This window comes from Muscardinus avellanarius, assembly GCF_963383645.1.
Source record: "Muscardinus avellanarius genome assembly, chromosome: 13".
NCBI lineage: Eukaryota > Metazoa > Chordata > Mammalia > Rodentia > Gliridae > Muscardinus > Muscardinus avellanarius.
Genome location: NC_137799.1, coordinates 21,648,380 through 21,666,183, shown reverse-complemented (window position 1 = coordinate 21,666,183; position 17,804 = coordinate 21,648,380). Strand labels below are relative to the sequence as shown.

The 17,804-nt window shown below is 54.1% G+C and overlaps 1 protein-coding gene across 1 annotated transcript in view; it reads right to left on the bottom strand.

Moving 5' to 3' along the window:
- AKNA (AT-hook transcription factor) overlaps positions 1–16,999 on the bottom strand; it is a gene marked incomplete at both ends in the record, with an annotated part of 36,684 nt that extends 19,685 nt beyond the window's left edge. Inside the window, 7 exons of the mRNA XM_080708905.1 lie at positions 102–229; positions 2,093–2,152; positions 4,473–4,627; positions 5,303–5,459; positions 10,929–11,003; positions 12,945–14,014; positions 16,753–16,999. Coding sequence (XP_080565031.1) covers positions 102–229; positions 2,093–2,152; positions 4,473–4,627; positions 5,303–5,459; positions 10,929–11,003; positions 12,945–14,014; positions 16,753–16,999 — 1,892 coding nt within the window. The remainder of the gene's footprint in view (positions 1–101; positions 230–2,092; positions 2,153–4,472; positions 4,628–5,302; positions 5,460–10,928; positions 11,004–12,944; positions 14,015–16,752) is intronic.
- Between the last annotated feature and the right edge of the window lie 805 nt (positions 17,000–17,804).

Here is a 17,804-nt window from a genome sequence, read left to right as displayed (position 1 = left end):
CTCCTGTGTCCCTGGTGCATGAATTAGGAGGATCAAGTGTCTCCCCCCCCTCCTGGGGGGTGCCCCACCTGCCCTCCCAGGCTTGCCTCCCCAGCCCATACCTGGTGGGATCAAATTTCCCAGGTGTCCCCTGGGAGCCAGCTAGGTGTGGGGCCAGGTGTGGCTCGCTGCAGGCCTGCAGGTACTCCTCCTCCAGGGCCCTGTGAGCTGCCTTCAGCCGCTGAAAGCCCTGAAAGCATACAGGCCAGGAATGTGGACAGCCCAGTGCCACGGGTTCTGTCCTGCAGACACAGTGGGAGTCAGTCCCTGGGAGACAGGGGCTGGGTCCAGGGACCTCTGGAGGCGGAGGCATGAATTAGAGCCTGGGTACCACCCAAAGGGCACTAGCCCTTCCTGGTAGACCCAAACAACCCCGAAGTACCAACCTCAAAAGTTGTGGCATAAAATATATTACCATTATGTCCCCATAAGAATCTATTACCTGAGAACCAAACACTGGTCTAAACCCTGGGTCTTCAGTCTCAGTTTGCAAAACTATTGGTTTCCCAGAAAATGAGCCCGTCTCTCCCCAAGTCCTTATAGCTATCAAGACAGGTGGTAATGCCACAGCACACTACAGTTCAGGGTGACCGACACTTCCGGAGCACCGGAATCTGTGCTAAAACACTCTGCGTTTCTTCATTTCATCTCCAAAATAATCCTAATGCGAGGGATACTTTCTCATCTTCACTTACACAGGATGCGACTGAGGCACAGAGCGGTTCACTTGGTAAATATCATGTAGTGAGAGCGAGTCATACAACCAGGCTTTGAACCCAGGCCCTCTGGCTGCAGAGCTCACTGTCCTAATAATTATGCCAGGTCTTTGTAGTAAACGTGTTCATAGCTAATACATGGCCCAAGCCACAGGAGCTGAGGCTGACTTCAAATCTGCCATCCCCCTGTCTTGGCCTCTCAAGTAATGGGATTGTAGAAGTGTACCACCTTGACCGGCTGCTGTGGTATCTCTACACCCCAAGGGTCCTGCAGGTCCTCCAGGCCCTGCCTTTGCTCCTCTGCTCACCCTGCCCTGTGCATTGAGCCTCAGGTGGGTCCCCACCCGCTGGCTTCCCATTGGGTCTGCCCCATAGGACGGACCCATGAGGAATCCCAGAGCCGGAGGAGACAGATCTGGGAGAGGGGGTGGCACTGGCAGCTGCCTCTCCCTGGGGCTTCCCAATCCTTCTTGGGTCTTCCAATTCTGCCACGTGCCAAGAGTCCCTGCCTTGGCCCCACAATCCCAACATTGAGTGCCGCGCTGTGGCAAGAATTAAAGTTGTAGGCCGGGCGTGGTGGCGCTTTGGAGGCAGAGACAGTAGGATCATGCAGGTTTGAAGCCAGCCGTGCTGGCTTAAGAGACCCTGTTTCCAAATAAAAATATAAAAAAAAAAATAGGTCTGGGAGTGTAGCCCAGAAGTAGAAGGGTTTCCAGAAACCCCAGTACCACCAGAAAAAGAAAAAAGAATTAAAGTTGTAAATACATGATAGTCATCACCTAAAACTCCAAAGTCCAAAAGGAAATGAACTACATGGTTAGAGTAAAGGTCTCCTCCCTTCTATTTGCCCTCGTTTTCAAACATTTGGCAACTACAATTATAATAGAAAAAAAAGGGGGTAAAAGATCAGGGCCCTCTGCTGGTGACTGCCAGGTGGGTGACCGGTGGGAACAGCATAGCACGGCCACTGACCCGGACTTGGAGTTCGGCAGGCCTGGCTCCATCCCGAAGCCGTGGCTGCCTTCTACTGGTGGCCTCTGGGTCACTTATCTGGGCTTCACCTCCACGAGGCTAAATGGGATCATGGTTATAACTGCCTCGTGTGTTTTTATGATGGTAAATGAAGTAATGTATGTCGAGGGTTTCCCGCAGTGCCTGGCATGATTACCCATGGCTCAAAAGGTGGTAACCACCGTGGCACAGTGATCAGAGCTGTTTGCTCTAAGAGAAGATATTGAGTCTGGGACTCTCTCTGGCTTGCAGAGGCTCCAGGGGCTCAGCCATGGGGACAGGGGTTGTCTGGGGGCTCCGTGGATATCTCCTGAATCCAGCAGTACCTTGAGTTGGTCCTGGGGTGAAAGCCGTCCCATCTGCATCAGTCCCTCGAAGGATTCCACCTGGACATTGGGAGAGGAGGGAAATGTGTCATGAACACACACCTGCCTGGGTGTTGCAGACTCCTGCACCCAGCCACAGTCTTGCTTTTGCATGAAGAACTGGGTCTGGCCTCAGGATGTGGGGTTTCCACCAAGCAGAGAGATGGGCGCTGGAAAGAGACTCTATAGCTGCTCTCAAGTAGGACGGCCTTGGGAAAAGCCCCAGTGGAACTTTCAGGAATTACAGACACAAAGCACACGCACTCCTGTGCACAAAGACCTGTGAGCCATGTTCACTGCAGCTCAGCTGGGGGCACAGACAGGAAAGGGCCCGACTGCCTGTCCATGGACTAGCGTGCAGCCACCAAGAGGAGGAAGACACCCTCCAAGGGCTATTCTTTGGCACGAAGCTAAAGTACTAAATAGTATGCTGTCATCTATATAGAATACATAAGAAATAAAAAAGGAGAAAGTGAATACATTTTCTTTTACAGTTATCCTTAGTAGGAGTGGGAGATTGGTTTCAGGATCCTTCTCCCCCTTCGATGGGTATCAAAATCTGAGGATGTTGAAGCCCTTATATCAAATGGCCTATAATCTATATGCTTTCTCTGTATAGGAGGGAGGAGATGTGCTCCTCACTGAATATACCCTTTGCACTGTATAAGGGTCTAGACATACTCTGTGCATTTATTATTTTCAGAAAAAATTTTATAAAAAAGCACAAGGTACGATCTGGGGTTCACTTCAGGAAAGGATCAGTGTTGAGATATATTACAGAAATGTACATAATTGTACTAAAATAATCTATGTAATAAAATAGAAATGTAAGATGAGCTACATAATATAATTTTTAAACTTTATAGGGGTCGCATTAAAATGCAAGCAGATAAAATTAATTTAATAATGTTATTTAATTTCAAATATCACTGAGACATGCAATCAATATGGAAAGTTACTAGGGAGACAGTCTGTGTTCTTTTTCCCACTTTGAAGTCTGGTCTGTGCTTGGGCACTCTCAGAGTGTCTTCATCAGACCTGTCACATGTTACAATCTCAACAACAGCCACAGGAGCCAGGGGGTCACATGCCGGACAGTGCAGCAGCACTGGTTCCTGCTCAGCCTGGTGACCTGACTGAAAAGAAAAGAAAGAGAAGGAAAAGGAAGCAATGGTGTTTCTCTGAAGGAGTCTGTTTATGGATATGGAGCCCACGTTTGCACTGGGAGTTAGGAAGCTCAGTGTCCGTGGTGTGACTTGGTCAGGTGCTGGGGCCCAAGAGCACACTTTGTTTACTCGCTTTACCCTGCGTTCCTCTCTTTTGCTCTAACCTTACTTCCTCTCCGCCCCAGTTTCCTAACTTCCGTTTTCAGCCTGTGGTTAAACGTTAGGTATTTTCATAAGTTGCTCTAAGCATGTCTAGAGCAAGACCAAGGGTGTGTTTATAGCAAGACCTGCAAACAATTCGGTTACCTGGAGCGTGTGTGCTGAAAATAGTCTCTGTGAGAGGCAATGGAGAACTGATTTCAATCATGAAATGAGCCAAGGGGGGAGCAATTTATCCTGAAGGAGAAAAGGCAGGGTGGGGGCTCCGTCCCCCTCCAGATCCAGCAGGAGCTGAGACTCCCCGGGGCTGACAGGAGGATCCTGTCCAACACAACTGGAGGGTGCGAGGGACTGAACCCGGGTGCGTTCTACCTCCAAGCTACACCCCCGGCCCTTTTTTATTTTTTACTTTTTATTTTTATTTTTATTTTTTTGAGGTACTGGGATGGAACCAAGGGGCATTCTAAGTCTGAGCTACATCCCCAGCCCTACTTTTTATTTTTTATTTTGAAAGAGGGTCTCACTGTTGCAAAGGGCCTCACTAAGTAGCTAAGGCTGTCCCCAAACCACAATCCTCCTGTCTCAGCCTCCCAAATGCTGGGATTACAAGTGTGTGCCATCACGCCCGGCTCTTTTTTTTTTTTTTTTTTTTTTTTTTTACTTTGAAACAGGATCATGCTAGGCTGCTACTGAGGCTGGCCTCAAACCTGTGATTCTCCTGTCTCAATTTCCCAAGTATTGGGATTCCTGGTGTGTGCCACCACACCTGGCTCTGCAGGGGTTTTGATGGGAAGCAATGATGAAAAAGAGGGTGAACCTGGTCCTGGGTGGCAGGTGGGGCCTGGAGCGGTGTGGGCTGAAGCCAGGGGGAGAACTGGGTTTTGGAGGCTGAGTGAAAGTGGTACGAGGATGGGGACTGACCAGCGGTATCACAGGGAGCCTGCTGTCCACACGGGTGGAGGCCCCACTTCCTGCAGGTAAGTTAAGCCTTATGGGCTGGGCTGGGGTCCACTCACCTTGGCCAGGAGCCGGCTGGCCTGAGAGGCCAGCACCTCGGTCCACTCTGTGCAGGGTGGGTCTGTGGCGACATCCCGGCTCTCTGGAAGCCATGCTGGGGCGGGCACGCTGGTGGGTGAGGAGAGGCTCTGGTCTCCTCCTGCTGGCGGCCTCCCTGAAATACACAGCCACTGAGCATCAGGGCCAAGAACAGTCGTGGGGTGGCCCAGCCTTGAGCCCACCACATCCATCGACAAGTTACAGCTAGCCACAAACGTCATCTTCACAGTGGCTGGGTGAGTGCTACCCCCCCGCCCCCAGTTACAGGTGAGAACCAGGTCCCTGTCCACCCAGGATGCACGTCTGGGAGAAGCAGAGCCACACCAGGCCCCAGGGTCCCAGTGGACAGAGTGGGCCCTGTCTCAGGAAGGTGTGGGTTCAAGACCCAACCCTGCCCCTTTGCAGCTGTGTGACCTCCAGCACTCGCTGGCCTCCAAGAGCCGTGGCCTCCTACCCATCATGGGTAACACAGTGTGGAGACTGAGACTACGAGGGTCATGCTTCATGGAAGGCATGGCTCCAAAGGGCCCAACGAGGACTGTGCATTACCCAATACATCCACAATCACCAAGGTGCCAAGTGGAACCAGGGCGCCCCCCCCCAGGCCTCTCCAGCTCATGGAGAACATGCTCCCTCCCAGTGCGTGACCTCTTCAAGTCAAAGCCTGAGAGTGGCCTCGGCTTCCTTCTTCCCCATCCTGAATCCAGTGCCACTTCCAAGCTGGAGCACATTCCCAGAGCAGCATCCCAGGCATAAGAAGCCCATAACCATCGCTGCCCCCAAGATGTACCTGTGGCCTCACGGGCCTGGGGGTCCTCAGGGGGGCTGGACCACCACTCTGTGGAGTGGAGATGTGGGATGGTGAAGGACAGGACCTTGGTCCCCTGGGGCGCCATCCCCATGTGGAAACTGTGGCTGGGCTGGGGCGGGTCCGAGTACAGGTGCACCTGCAGCAGAGGGAGGCAGGGCAGCGTCAGGTCAGGGCAACCGACTCACCTGAGATGCCACACCTCACTGTCCTCCACCTGAGAGCCCAGCAGACACGCCTGCCAGTGATGAATGTTACCTCCACAGGACCCTTGGGCAGCCCGGACACAGGGAGAGGGCTTATAGGCACTCACTGTCTCCTTATAATGGAGGCAGGTCAGGGACCATCACCCCCATTTTCCAGAAGAGTAAAGAAAAACTCAGAGGTTAAGTCACTCAAACTCTCCAGCTAGCCAGGTGTGGTGGCCCACGTTTTTAATCCCTGCACTTGGGAGGCCGAGACAGGAGGATCGCACGGGTTCGAAGCCAGCCTCAGCTACTTAGTGAGGCTCTCAGCAACTTAGTGAGACCCTGTTTCCAAATAAAATATAAAAAAGGTCTGGGAGTATAGCCCAGAGGTAGAAAGCCTCTGGGTTCTACCCTCAGTACCACCAAAACAAAAACAAAAACAAAAACAAAAACACTCTCCAGCTAATAAGTTCCTTGGACTAAACTATAATATTGCTCTATTGGACCCCAAGGCCTCTGCTGTTTACTATTAACAGTAATTATTAGTAATATTTGATATGAAGTAATTATGATAATTACTATATAATAACAAGTAATTATCATTGTTAATATTTCTTAGTAAAGTAAAATTTTTCCAACAGTAATTATTACTATATTGATAATAAATATCAACAAATGGCTATTTGAATGAATGAATGGATGAATGAATGCACCACCAAGTAAACAAATGAGACCCTCCCTGGTAGCAGACCTTCAGCATCCGAGGACAAATTTAATGTGGCCCACAGCCCGGTGTGCGAGAGAGACGCCCTGGCCTATCAAACTAGCACGAGGACAACGGGTACGCACTAGAAAAATCGGCACACAATTACGGAACTCCGCCCTGACTCCCCCCTAGTCCTGCCCATGGCTACTGTCCCTCTATAAATATTAACACCCTGACCAACAGGCCGCTGTCTTTCCCTCTGGAGAGAGCCCACATTCTCCATGATTTATCCCAAAGCCTCTCACTTTGGAGATGCTCACACTCTCCCTTGAGTGTGGACTTCTTACTTGGCCCCCAAAGCCATTTCTCTCTTGAGACAGCACATTCTCCCCGAGTGTGCCTCTGCTTTCCTCAACAAGTCTGTATCTCTGACTTGGTACGCGCTGAAATTCTTTTCCATCATGTATGCCAAGGACTCCACTTGTCCGGAGTCAAGGTTCTCCTTTCTGGGCCCTCCTCTGGTGACACCATCTTAAATATCCCATCATTCCAAGGTCTCCATCATCATTATTTACTTGATTATCATGCAGCTGGTTCTTAGAGGGACACTCCTTTGATGCCTGGGGCCCATCCGGGTGTCAGGCAGGTTATCCCAAGTGACTCCTGCACTCCAAGGTCAAAGGCAGCTGAGGGCAGGCCTGGGGAGGGGGCTCCCTGGTCCCCAGGCAAGCAGCCTCTCCAGCTTAAGCTGCTCTTCAGTCCCAGCCAGGGCAGAAAAATCCACTCCCACTGTGACTTGGCACACAGCCTCGCCCTCTTGAAGGCTGAGCCCCGCCAGATGAGAACAAAGCTGGATTCTAATAATCCCCTCGGCCATCTGCTCAGACCCGCCTGCTGGGCTTGCCTACCAGCACCCCTCTCCTGCTGGAGTGACCCAAATCCCAGGAGAGGCAGCCCTCGTCCTGGCCCACCTGCCCACAGCCCAGGCCCATCTGAAAGCCACAGGACAGGATGGATCCCAGGCTGGGATGGGAACTGAAGCCTAGAGCCCCTCTGAGGGATCCAAGAGGAGCTCAAAGCAGAGGTGGTAGCAACTGATGGGCTGCTCAGCCAGTCCTTCCAGACACAGCTGGACCCGCCCCGGGGCCAGGGCACCGCTCATAAGCCAGGGCGTTCTGTGGTGCTCACTGAGACTGTGTCACCCATCTCGGGGAGTCTGCACAGGGTGGACCAGTGAGTTTGGAAAACATTGGGTTAAACAAATGAGTATTCTGGGCACAGACAGGGCTTCTCACAGCCTTTAAAATGCTAATGGACTTTATGAATGGGTTGAGGGGTGGGGGAGGAGAGAGGAGGGAGGCTTCCCCAAGCCTTGCGGCTCAGAGCCCCACCCCTCCCCCACCCTGCCAGGGGCTTTGGGGAAGGTGGTTTCCTGTCATCCTCCTTACTCCTTCTGGGGTAATTTCTGGTCACCCTTCCACATCCCCTTGAGATATAAGGACAGGGGCGGGGTGGGGGTGGGGGAGTGGTAACAGGGCAGAAAATGGTAAACTCTGGCCAGAGCCAGTGTTGAGAGCACCAGAACTAGCGCCCTATGCCTCCCAGCCCCAAGGACCCTGGTCTAGCCCAGGACACCAGCCCCAGGTCCCTCGGCCCTGACCCTCCTGGTCAGCTTCTAGCTGAGATGCTGCAGGTCTTGTGAAGAGCGGGCTCTGGGTGGGGTCAGATGCTCAGGTTCCAACCCCAGGTCTGGTGCTACCTGGTGAGGTCTCTTGGGTAAGTTGCTGAAGGCCTAGCTGTGAACTCCTCAGGACACCGGCACCAATTACTGCTTACTGCCACTCTGACTGCCCCGATGGGTCTCAACCCGCCGGCTCCCCACGTCTCTGTCACATACCATCCCAGGGCCCAGGGAGAGAATCAGCGGACAGAGGGTCAAGGCCCACCATTGCCTAGCATGCCAGCTGCGGGATGCTGAGCAGACCTGGCTCAGCCTCAGTTGCCATGTATAAAGAGGGTGCAATGAAAGGCCGCTGCCCCTTGGCCTGGGCTTGGCACCTCTGAACGGCTCCTTCCTACAGGTCCATGCTGGGCCCACCCGCCCTCCGCTGGAGCCTGGCTGTGTGTGTGTTCAGCCTGGTTTCAGGCTCCGAAGGTCCCATGCCTGGCCCAGTCTGTGGAGCAGGATCCCAGCGGGAACCAGGCTCTCTGCAGATGGCTCTGAGCAGGACACCTTCTCAGGGTTCCCTGAGCCTTCAGCTGAGCTTTCAGAGCATAGTGGGGAGCCCTGGCTCCCTCCAGCCCTGTGGACCTGGAGCAAGGCCGCTCCTCACTCTGGAGGCCCCTGATCTCCTGGATTGCGCCCCCCTCACCACCCAGGAAGGGGAGAGTGAGATGGAGAGGGGGAAGGGTCCAGCTCACTGCTCATCCTTCTCTGGAGGGGAGCCCTCAAGCTGAGGAGTCATTTTTCAAGAAAGCAGCAGTTGGTGAGCTATGCTTAGGTGTCCCGGCCTCTCCCACCTTTAGTCCTATGAGCCCTCACACCAGCTGAGGCTCTGCGCTCTGGCCACACCAGCTGAGTACCCACAGGGAGGGCTCTGAGTCCTTCTGGGCCAGGAGCTCCCAGGTGTCTGTCCAGCCCATGCCCATGCCTGGCACACAGGGGCATTTGACAGATGGCTGGGGAATTGTGACAATTCCTCTCTCCTGGTAAGCGTCAGGTAAGCAAGTTCACACACTCTCAATCTCTTGAATGCGCAGGGAGGATGCAGGATAGAGGTTGGAGATGCTGTGAGCCCCACTGAGGCCTCTCCCAGGGCTCCCACAGCCCCCTCCCCAGCTGGGGCCCCAGTTTCCCAATCTGTAAAAAGCCATTGCTGATAGGGATGGGGTTGATGACCAGCTCCTCTCTCCTCAGACGTTCTGCAAGTCCGGGGCCCCACAGATCTGGCTTCCCCAGAGAGGACACCTCACCAAGCTGCCTCTGCAGCCCTCCCCAACTGCCCAGTCCCTTCTGTCCCTGGGTCTGGCTCTGTACTTTGGAAACGAGACTTAAGATATTCAGTTGAACTCACTGGATGAACCCCCTTATGAGAAAGAACCTTCTTCCACTGGGTGGCCGGTGTGGGAAAAGAGGGGAGTTGGTCCCTGTGCCAGTATTGGAAAATTGCTTTGGTATTAATTTCCAAAATGTAAAATATAGTCAGCGCCTGGGTGCTGTGCAGGCACTCAGGCAGGGAGGGGGCGGCAGCTGTTACAAGGCAGAGCTCCCCTCTCTCTTTGCCTTCATTCTAATGATTAACCTATAGTAAAAGCCTCAGAGTCAATTGCAGCCTTCAGCCTTAAAAATATATAGAGGCGATCAGTGCCTCTGTTTTCCTCCTCTCCTCTGTGACCTGGCCTGGGTATAGGAAAGGTAAACTCCATGTGAGGCTTCAAAGCACCCTAGTTGATGAGCAACCAATACTGCCCAGTACAATAGAGTCAAGGGCCAGGTAGATTCTTGACCCCTGCACTTAGTAAGTGCACAGTCCGGAGACAAAGAGGCACCACTTGCTTAAGAAATAAGTTACTAGCCCATCGCCTTGGTAACACTGATAAGAAAGATATGAATACAAAATCTATTTAAAGGTTGGGGTCCTAAAAAGGAGCCAGGGTTCCATTTTCGGGCTCTCCAGCATGCGGGTCAGCACGCCGCTTTTCCCTTCCCTTCTCTATTTCCTACTGATCTTGTAATAAAGATTTGTTAAGGCTGCATTGAGCTGCCTGTTAGTTTTAATTTTTCTGTTCAACAAACTTTTGTTGAATAAGAAAAAGAACCCCCACCATTTTTTTTTTATTTGGTGGTACTGGGGTTCCTGGAAGCCCTTCTACCTCCGGGCTACACTCCCAGACCTATTTTATATTTTTTTATTTGGAAACAGGGTCTCTTAAGCCAGCGAGGCTGGCTCCGAACCAGCGCGATCCTCCTGTCTCTGCCTCCCAAGTGCGGGGATTACAAGTGTGCGCCACCACGCCCAGCGTAGAACCCTCACCATTTAAAACATAACAGCTCCTTCTGCTTTCCTCCCTGCGGCTTCCTCAGCCCATGCTCCCTGGAGGAGGAAGCACCTTGAGACACAGAGCAGCCTGGGGTGGGGCGGGGTTCCCAGGAGCTCAGGGGGGCAGGCCAGGCCGGATGGCCTGTGGAAGGGATGAGTGGGGAGCCACGGGTCTGCCTCTGCCACGCCCCTCCACCGCTACCTCATGGGGCAAGACAGGGTGTGGGGAAAGCAGGAAGCCACAGGGGCTGCAACAGGCCCCACTTCCTGCTTCACCCCAGAAAAACAGAAGGTCCCCGGCACACCACCCGCAGCCAGCTCTCCAGGGGTGATGGAGTTCCCCTCCGCTCCCCCTGCCACAAACACAGTGGCCTCAGCAGGGTGAGGGGCGAGGCTGTGGACCACACGGCTAAGGTGTGACCCCGGAAGATGGGGCCCAGCAAACAAGTACCAAGGGCTCAGCAGAAGTTCTGTGGCACTCCTTTGAGGCTCAGAGAGCCCAAGCAACTTCCATAACCCACACGGCTGGCTGGTAATGGAGTGGGGCCTCAGTGCTACAAGAGAGACCACTGCACAGGGACCTTCTTCTTCTCTGGGGTTTGGCAGGAGGCAGTGGCCTCGATCTAAGACCGTGAGAAGGTGCTCTCTCCTGGGGAGCTGCCCCTGCCCCGTACCTTGGCCCCGAGGCGCAGCTGGTCAATGGTGTTCTCTGCCGCAGCGTACTTGGTGAGGAGTCTGTGGTAGTCTTCCTGTGGGAAGGAGAGAGGAGAGGTCAAGAGCCCACCCACGGAGCACACAAAACTGGCCATAAGCCCCTTGTGGGTAGAACCCCCAGCCTGGGGTTCTGGGGTTTCTGGAGCCAGAGAGGCCAATGCTGAGAGCCAAGCAGACATCTCCAGCCTCCATACAACACAGATCCCCGTGTGTAAATTCTGGAGTGTAGGACAGTTCCTGCCAGCGAGGCTGGGGTGATGGCTTCCGGGGAGGGGGGCACCTTGGAGCATGAGCAGCATGGGCTGGGCCACCTTATTATTATTATTATTTTTTTTTGTGGTACTGAGTGTGGAACCCAGAGGCTTTCTACCTCCGGACTATACTCCCAGTTTTATTTTATATTGAAACAGGGTCTCACTAAGTTGCTGAAAGCCTCACTAAATAGCTGAAGCTGGCCTTGAACCTGCGTGATCCTCCTGTCTCAGCCTCCCAAGCGCGGGGATTACAAGCGTGCGCCACCACACCCGGCGGGCCACCTTATTTGTCCAAACATTCTGCCTGTATGTGGGCACTGAGGTGCAAGGCCACGCCCATCTTTCACGTAGTGCCATTCCTAAGTGGCCTGTGCTTACTAAGGACTTCTCAATGGCTGGCTAAATGTCACCCAAGACTCCCTTGGTAGAAAAAAACAGAAGACTGAAAAATCATGGCTTCATCTGCTCAGGATCACTTGTCTTCAACAAACCCAGAGCATCATTAAAACAAGCCAAAGCTGGGGCCACCGGTCACCGCTGCAGGGTGCAAGGAACGTCATGATGCACTGGGCTGAAGACAACGGAGGACAGAACGGTGTTTCTCTGGTCTTTCCCTTAGGAGCAAGGCCTTGCTAACCGTGCAGCTCGCTGAGGGGCATTTTCACTTTTCAGAAAATGTCTAGCAATTAACGCAGAGGAGTGACAATAGCAGAATCCTGCCATTTTGTTACTGCCCATGAAGGATGGGGGCTAGAGCTGTGAGCAGTACCCTGGAGGGGCCGCAGGCGTCACACCCCCCGGGCGGCAGGCAGTCCCTGGCCACGCTCGCCCTCCTCACCAGCCTGGGGGCCAGAGGAGAGAGTCCCGCCCTCACACAGAGGGCAACCCAGAAAGCTGTCAGTCAACAGGGGGCGGCGGAGGACGCCCAGGGAGAACCCGTCTCCTCCTTGGTAAACCACAGGAAGAGGGAGGAGGAGGAAAGGCGTCTGAGGGTTAAAGGAGATTTGAAAAGAAGAGATGCAAAAAAAAAGAATAAGAGAAAAAGGGAAAAGTAGAAAGAAAGATAAAGGGGAAAAAAAGAAAGGAGAAAAAAGATGGAAAGAAAAGAAGGGGGGAAGGAGAAAAGAGTCCTGAGTAACACGTGGACCAAAAGCTGTGCGGGCCACTTTTGAATCCCACTTTGAACTAACAGAAGCAAGCACACACAGATGAGATACAGGGAGAACTGAGTCGGCCTGGACGTCTGATAACGCACTGTCAAGGAACTGGCATTCAAACTGAGGTATAACGATGAGTTTGTGGTTATGTTTAAGGTAGAATCCTTATCTTTAGACACAGAGACACTAAAATATAAAGTGACTGGGTGCTTGAGATTCTGCCTCATGATAATCTGGTGGAGGGATGGGGCAGAGGTCGGGCACAGATGGAAAGGCCGCTGGGAGCTGCTCAGTGTGTGTGCTGTGGGTGGGTACGTGTGTGTTCGGTATACTATTTTCTCTCCTGAATAGTTTGGGATTTTTCATGGTACAAGTTGAAAACAAGCAACAAACAAATCATCCTTGAAGCATCAGTAATATTTTTTAGACAAGGACTTAGGTCTGTCTCTGGGGACAACCCTCCCTCCACCAGCAGGTGGCTCCTGGACATACCCAAGGCCAACCTGCCTCCATCCCAGCCAACAGGTGCCTGGGTGATACGTTCCTGGACGGGGGGCCCGCTTACCTGGAGCTGATGGACCAGCTTGGTGGCCTGCTCTGGCGTCTGAAACTCCTGGGGCACCCTGGCAACAGGGTGGGCAGAAGGGGGTCCCCCGGCCGCCTCTCCGCTGCTCAGCAGTACCTCCTGCACAATCTCAGCGGGCGACTTGAAGATCAGGGGCTGGGTGGCACCCTGAGGCTGCTTGTTATGGCTTTTGGACTTGGGAGGGTGGTAGCTCTCATCTTTGGGAAACTTCACCCGAGGCCCCACCTTGGAAAAATCAGGGAGTGGGTAGTTCAGACGCCCCCGACCATACTTGGGGGTTTCAGAAGAGGAGCGGCCGGCCAGAGTGACTTCCTGTCTGGGCAGCGACCTGTCCTTCCGGGCTGGCCTGGGTCGAGGATTCGGGGGACTGATGGAGCCGGTGAATCGGGAGGGCAGCGGCTTAGACAATGTCTTTGTCTGTTTCCAGGTCTGGTCCAAGGGCTGCAAACCAGGCAGGCCTGGAGCCTGTGTCTTCCATCTCCCTGCACTGCTGCTCTGGGGGCTCCGGGCTGCCTGAGCTGAGAAGTCCTGGAATTCCGTGGCTGTTGCCCCAGTAACACCGCCCTCGGTTCTATCATCTGGGTTTAGGAGGTGGTGGCCGGGGCTCTGGGGCCTGGTTTCTGCCTGGGCAGTGGGCTCGGGGACATCGGTCTCTCCTTCCCAGGTAGAATCGAGGCTGTCGGTAGGGTGACCCAGGCTCATCGTCCCACTGCTCCAGGACCTTACCGAGCCCAGTTCGGCGGATGGTTTGACTTCAGAAGGTTCTGGAAGTTTGTTTCCACCGGCTTCTTGGCCAGAGGCCGCCCAGCCGCTGGCCTGGCCCTGCCCCAGAGCCACAGGGCTGCTGATGCCATGACCCTCCCAGCTGACGGCGGCCCTACACCCCAGCCTGGGGGAGCTCACGCCGCCAGGGCCATCCTCGGCCTCGGGGCTCCCGGGTGCTTCATCCGGCTCCTCTTCGGTCACGTCCAGTTGTAGATCCTGCTGGGGGAGCCAGGTGAGAGGCAGGGTGGAACTCTCTGGGCTGTCCACATCCTCGGCTTCGGTCGCTGGAAAGAGAGGCCACTCGGCTTAGCAGGGCCAGCTCGGGACTCGTCTGTGACGTCACCATCACATCGATGCTGGCTTGCATTTTCTCTTCACATGGGGACAGCAAAAATCCCAACGAGCTCCCCCAGCACACACATACTAGAGGTGCTTATGCGACACCCCTCCCGTGGCCTCAAAGGTCCTTCAAGTGCCAACCTCAAACCCAGTGTTGTCCCCATGAGCAGGTCGGCAATGCCATCCCACCCTGTGCCAGGAGGCATCTTGGTCACCTCTCTCCCTCTCCCCTCATCCAGTCTGTCACCTGGCCCTGTCACAGTACCTCCTACATGGCCCTCAAGCTCACCGACGGCTCTGAAGTTGGGTACCAACATCCGGGTACCAACATCCATACTCATGCCCACCACATCCTGTCTCACCCAGACCTTTGCAGCCTCCTAATCGCCTCCTCAATCTGCACTCTCACCCGCATCTGAAAACTCCCTGTTGTTCCCAGGACAAAAGCAGCACCTTCCCAGGTGCGACCTAAGGTCCCTGCCACTCCCACCCAGGAGCTCCACTGACCCACCTCTCCCACAGCCTCTCCCAGCTCCAACCAAGCTGCACATTGTCTCCGGCTACATGGACCGTGCGCACGCTCATCCCTCCGCAGGGCGGAGGGGCGACCTTTCCTTCTCATTGTCCAGTGGCTCCTCCTCACCCTTGAGGCACTAGTTCAGCCTTAACCCCAGGGACCAAGTCCGGGAGCTCCCCCGTACGCCAAATTTCCCCCATTTACAGACTCTCATATGATGGTTCTGCCCATAACAGGGCAATTGTCCATCTATTTTATTAATATGGGTCCCCCTCTGCACCCTGAGGACGGGGACACTCGCTGGCTCTGTTCACTATTCCATCTGTAGAGGAGGCACTTGGTACTATTTGCTGACTGAACAGAAAGGAAGATGAGGGGGAGGAGGACAGAGGATGTAAAGCTCCCACAAAGTGGGGACTTGTAATTATTATAGGAGGTGCTCAAGAAAGATTCGCCTTCCCACCCTTCACCCCCCCCCCCGACTCAGCACCTGTCCATCCCTCCATCAGGCATGCAGGCGTGTTTACTGAGCACCCACTCTGTTCTAGACCCATGTTGGCTTCTGGGATAGACCCAAAGTTTCATGAGATACAATCTAGAGACACCGTGCTGTTTATAGCACTGAGACTTATAACATCTCTGGAGCCCAGAGACGTTAAGCCACTCACTCTTGGTAACTTCAGAGCAGTCGTGGCCTGGAACCCAGGCCCCAGCCAGGTGGGCAAGCTCGTGCCTGTCACTGGGGGCCATGCAGTGGGGTAAGGGTGTGGGCTTGGAGCCAGGGAACCCTGGGCTCACTCCAACACCTTTGTCTCCTCCCTGAGGGTCATGGGTGAGTCACAGACCTCTCCAGCCTTCCTCTCTTACGTGGTAGAGGGTAGAGTGAGAGGAGAAAGGGAAGGCTGGGCCCTGCCCAGCCCTGTGCCCAGCATCTGCAGGATGGCAGCAGCTGTTACATCACAGCAGGGGTTACCATGTGACCCCAGGGAGATGCCTCTGCCCTGTCACCAGAGCATCTCAGTCCCCGATCCCTGGTGGAGAGCTGGGAAATGGCCACAAGGCGGGCAGCTGGGGGCGAGCCCCACTTTAAGCAGCCCGAGGGCGTCTCCACCACCCCCATGGGCTCTGCCCATCCCCAGCGCCTGACTCAGAGGGTTTTACTCATAATCTAAGTGCAGTCAGGTGCCTGGGTCCAGCTCTTACTATTTCCAATGGTACTGGCGCTCCTGTTTCACAGATGGGAAAGCCTAGATTCAGGAGAAGGAACCGGCCAAGTAAAGTTGGGAAGTTAGCCTACGAGGGTCTCGACGCGAAGGGAACAGTCACCGCAGAGAACAAAGAACGACACGTTTCGCTGCTTATTGGGAATGTGTGTGTTAGTTACAGGGGATCGAATCCAGGGGTGTCTTGCTTCTGAGCTATATCCCCAGCCTTTTGAGATAGGGTCTCACTAGGTTACTGAGAGTCTTCCCAATTTGCTGAGGCTGGTCTCAAACCTGCGATCCTCCTGTCTCAACCTCCCAAGAGCTGGGATTACAGGTGTGCACCACCATACGTGGCTTGCTTATTGGGATCTTTTAATAATCCTAAAAATGGGCATGACCCCCGATCCAAGCAAGTCAAATTACCAATGACATTACAAAGTCAAGCGTGCAAAGATGTATCGATGGCATTCATCTCTCCGTCATTAATGCTAGCAAGAGCAAGAAAGAGCCTAAATACCCAGCAGTAGTAAACTGGCCCAGAGAATCATGGCAGACCCACTCCCTGGAATTCTATGTGGGCCTCAGGAGTAACTTGTGGAAGAAGGTTTGGAGAGCTGAGTAAATGTTCCTATCAAGTTAAAGCAGCGGGAGGTGGAGGGCCACGCAGGGTGCTGGTGCACAGGTGTGCCACGTTTGCGTATTTGTACTTATGGAAAAGAGTGGTCATGGTGTGGGGTGAGTGATTTTTCATTTTACCTCTTTTTTTTTTTTTCTTATAATTTGTGGGGATTGTGCCATGAATAGTATTACCCATGCAGTTGAATTTTTTTTTAATCTTAAGTTATAGATTTTAAAGAATTTAAGGATTTCAAACTCTTCCTGCTTCCCTCCCCCCCCCTGCGGGAAGGCAGGGCACCGCGGGGGCAGCTCACCACTGCGGGGCCAGGCGGGGCAGGCTCACCTTCTCCTGAAGACCCTCCCGACTGCTCCGGGTCTGGAGCCCACTGCAGGGGCGGCAGGTGCTGCTGGGCCAGGAAGTCCTCCAGCAGCTCAGGGCTGGAGGTGTCGGAAAAGTGCTGCTCCTCCCCCCAGCCACACTCGCTACTTCTCTCTGCATCCTTCTCCTCGACCCAGGCCCAGCGCCGCCGCTGCGGCCCCTTTCCCAGGCCGGGCCCGGCCCAGCGGACCTCAGTCCCTGAGCTGGCCATCGGCCCGGCTCGGGCTTCAGCTGGGCCACTTCATCTTCAGAGTCACAGCTGCCGCTGGGGACCCCAGAGTCACCGCCAGCTCCTCTCCGCATCAGCCATCCTGCCTGTGACCTGTCAGGGGTGTGATCAGGGGACAACAGTAACTCTCGAGGCTCCTCCTTTATTCAAACAAGAAGTTACCAGCGGGGCTCAGGAGTTAGAAGACCCTGGGTCACCCACACACACACACACTCCCACGCCGTGTGACCTCAGGCAAGTCACTCTTCCTTCCCGTGCTTTATCAGTAAAAGTGGGATGAGAATTCCTCTCTCCCTCCAGAGGTTGATGAAATCGCAGGACAGGATCCCAGTGGCCAGCTCCAGCACCATGCCCTACCATGTGTCCAGTTCTAGGCCTGTGCCTGTGCGCTGGGCTCAGGCCCTGTTTACAGAAGAACTGCCAGCCCGGGGAAGCAGAGAAAGCCAGGCAGCTAGAAATCCAGGTAAGAAGTGACAGGGAGGCATGCGGCCGGATGACACTGGCCCAGGACGGAGGGAAGGTACGGTACAGAAGCCACTTCCTTTGGGAACCGCCCCCACTTCCCTGGGGGAAGAGTTTAGGGTGAGAGAGGGAAATGTGGAAGAGACCATTCCAGTACCCAAAACAGTTGAAAACAGGGGCTCAGACAGATCCAGGTTCACAGTCCCCAAGAGGCGGAAGTAACCCAAACATATCCACCAATGAATGAGGGGTAAGTAACTTGTGGTATCTACATACAATGTAATATTATGCAGCCATAAAAAGGGAACTACATGCCGGGCAGCAC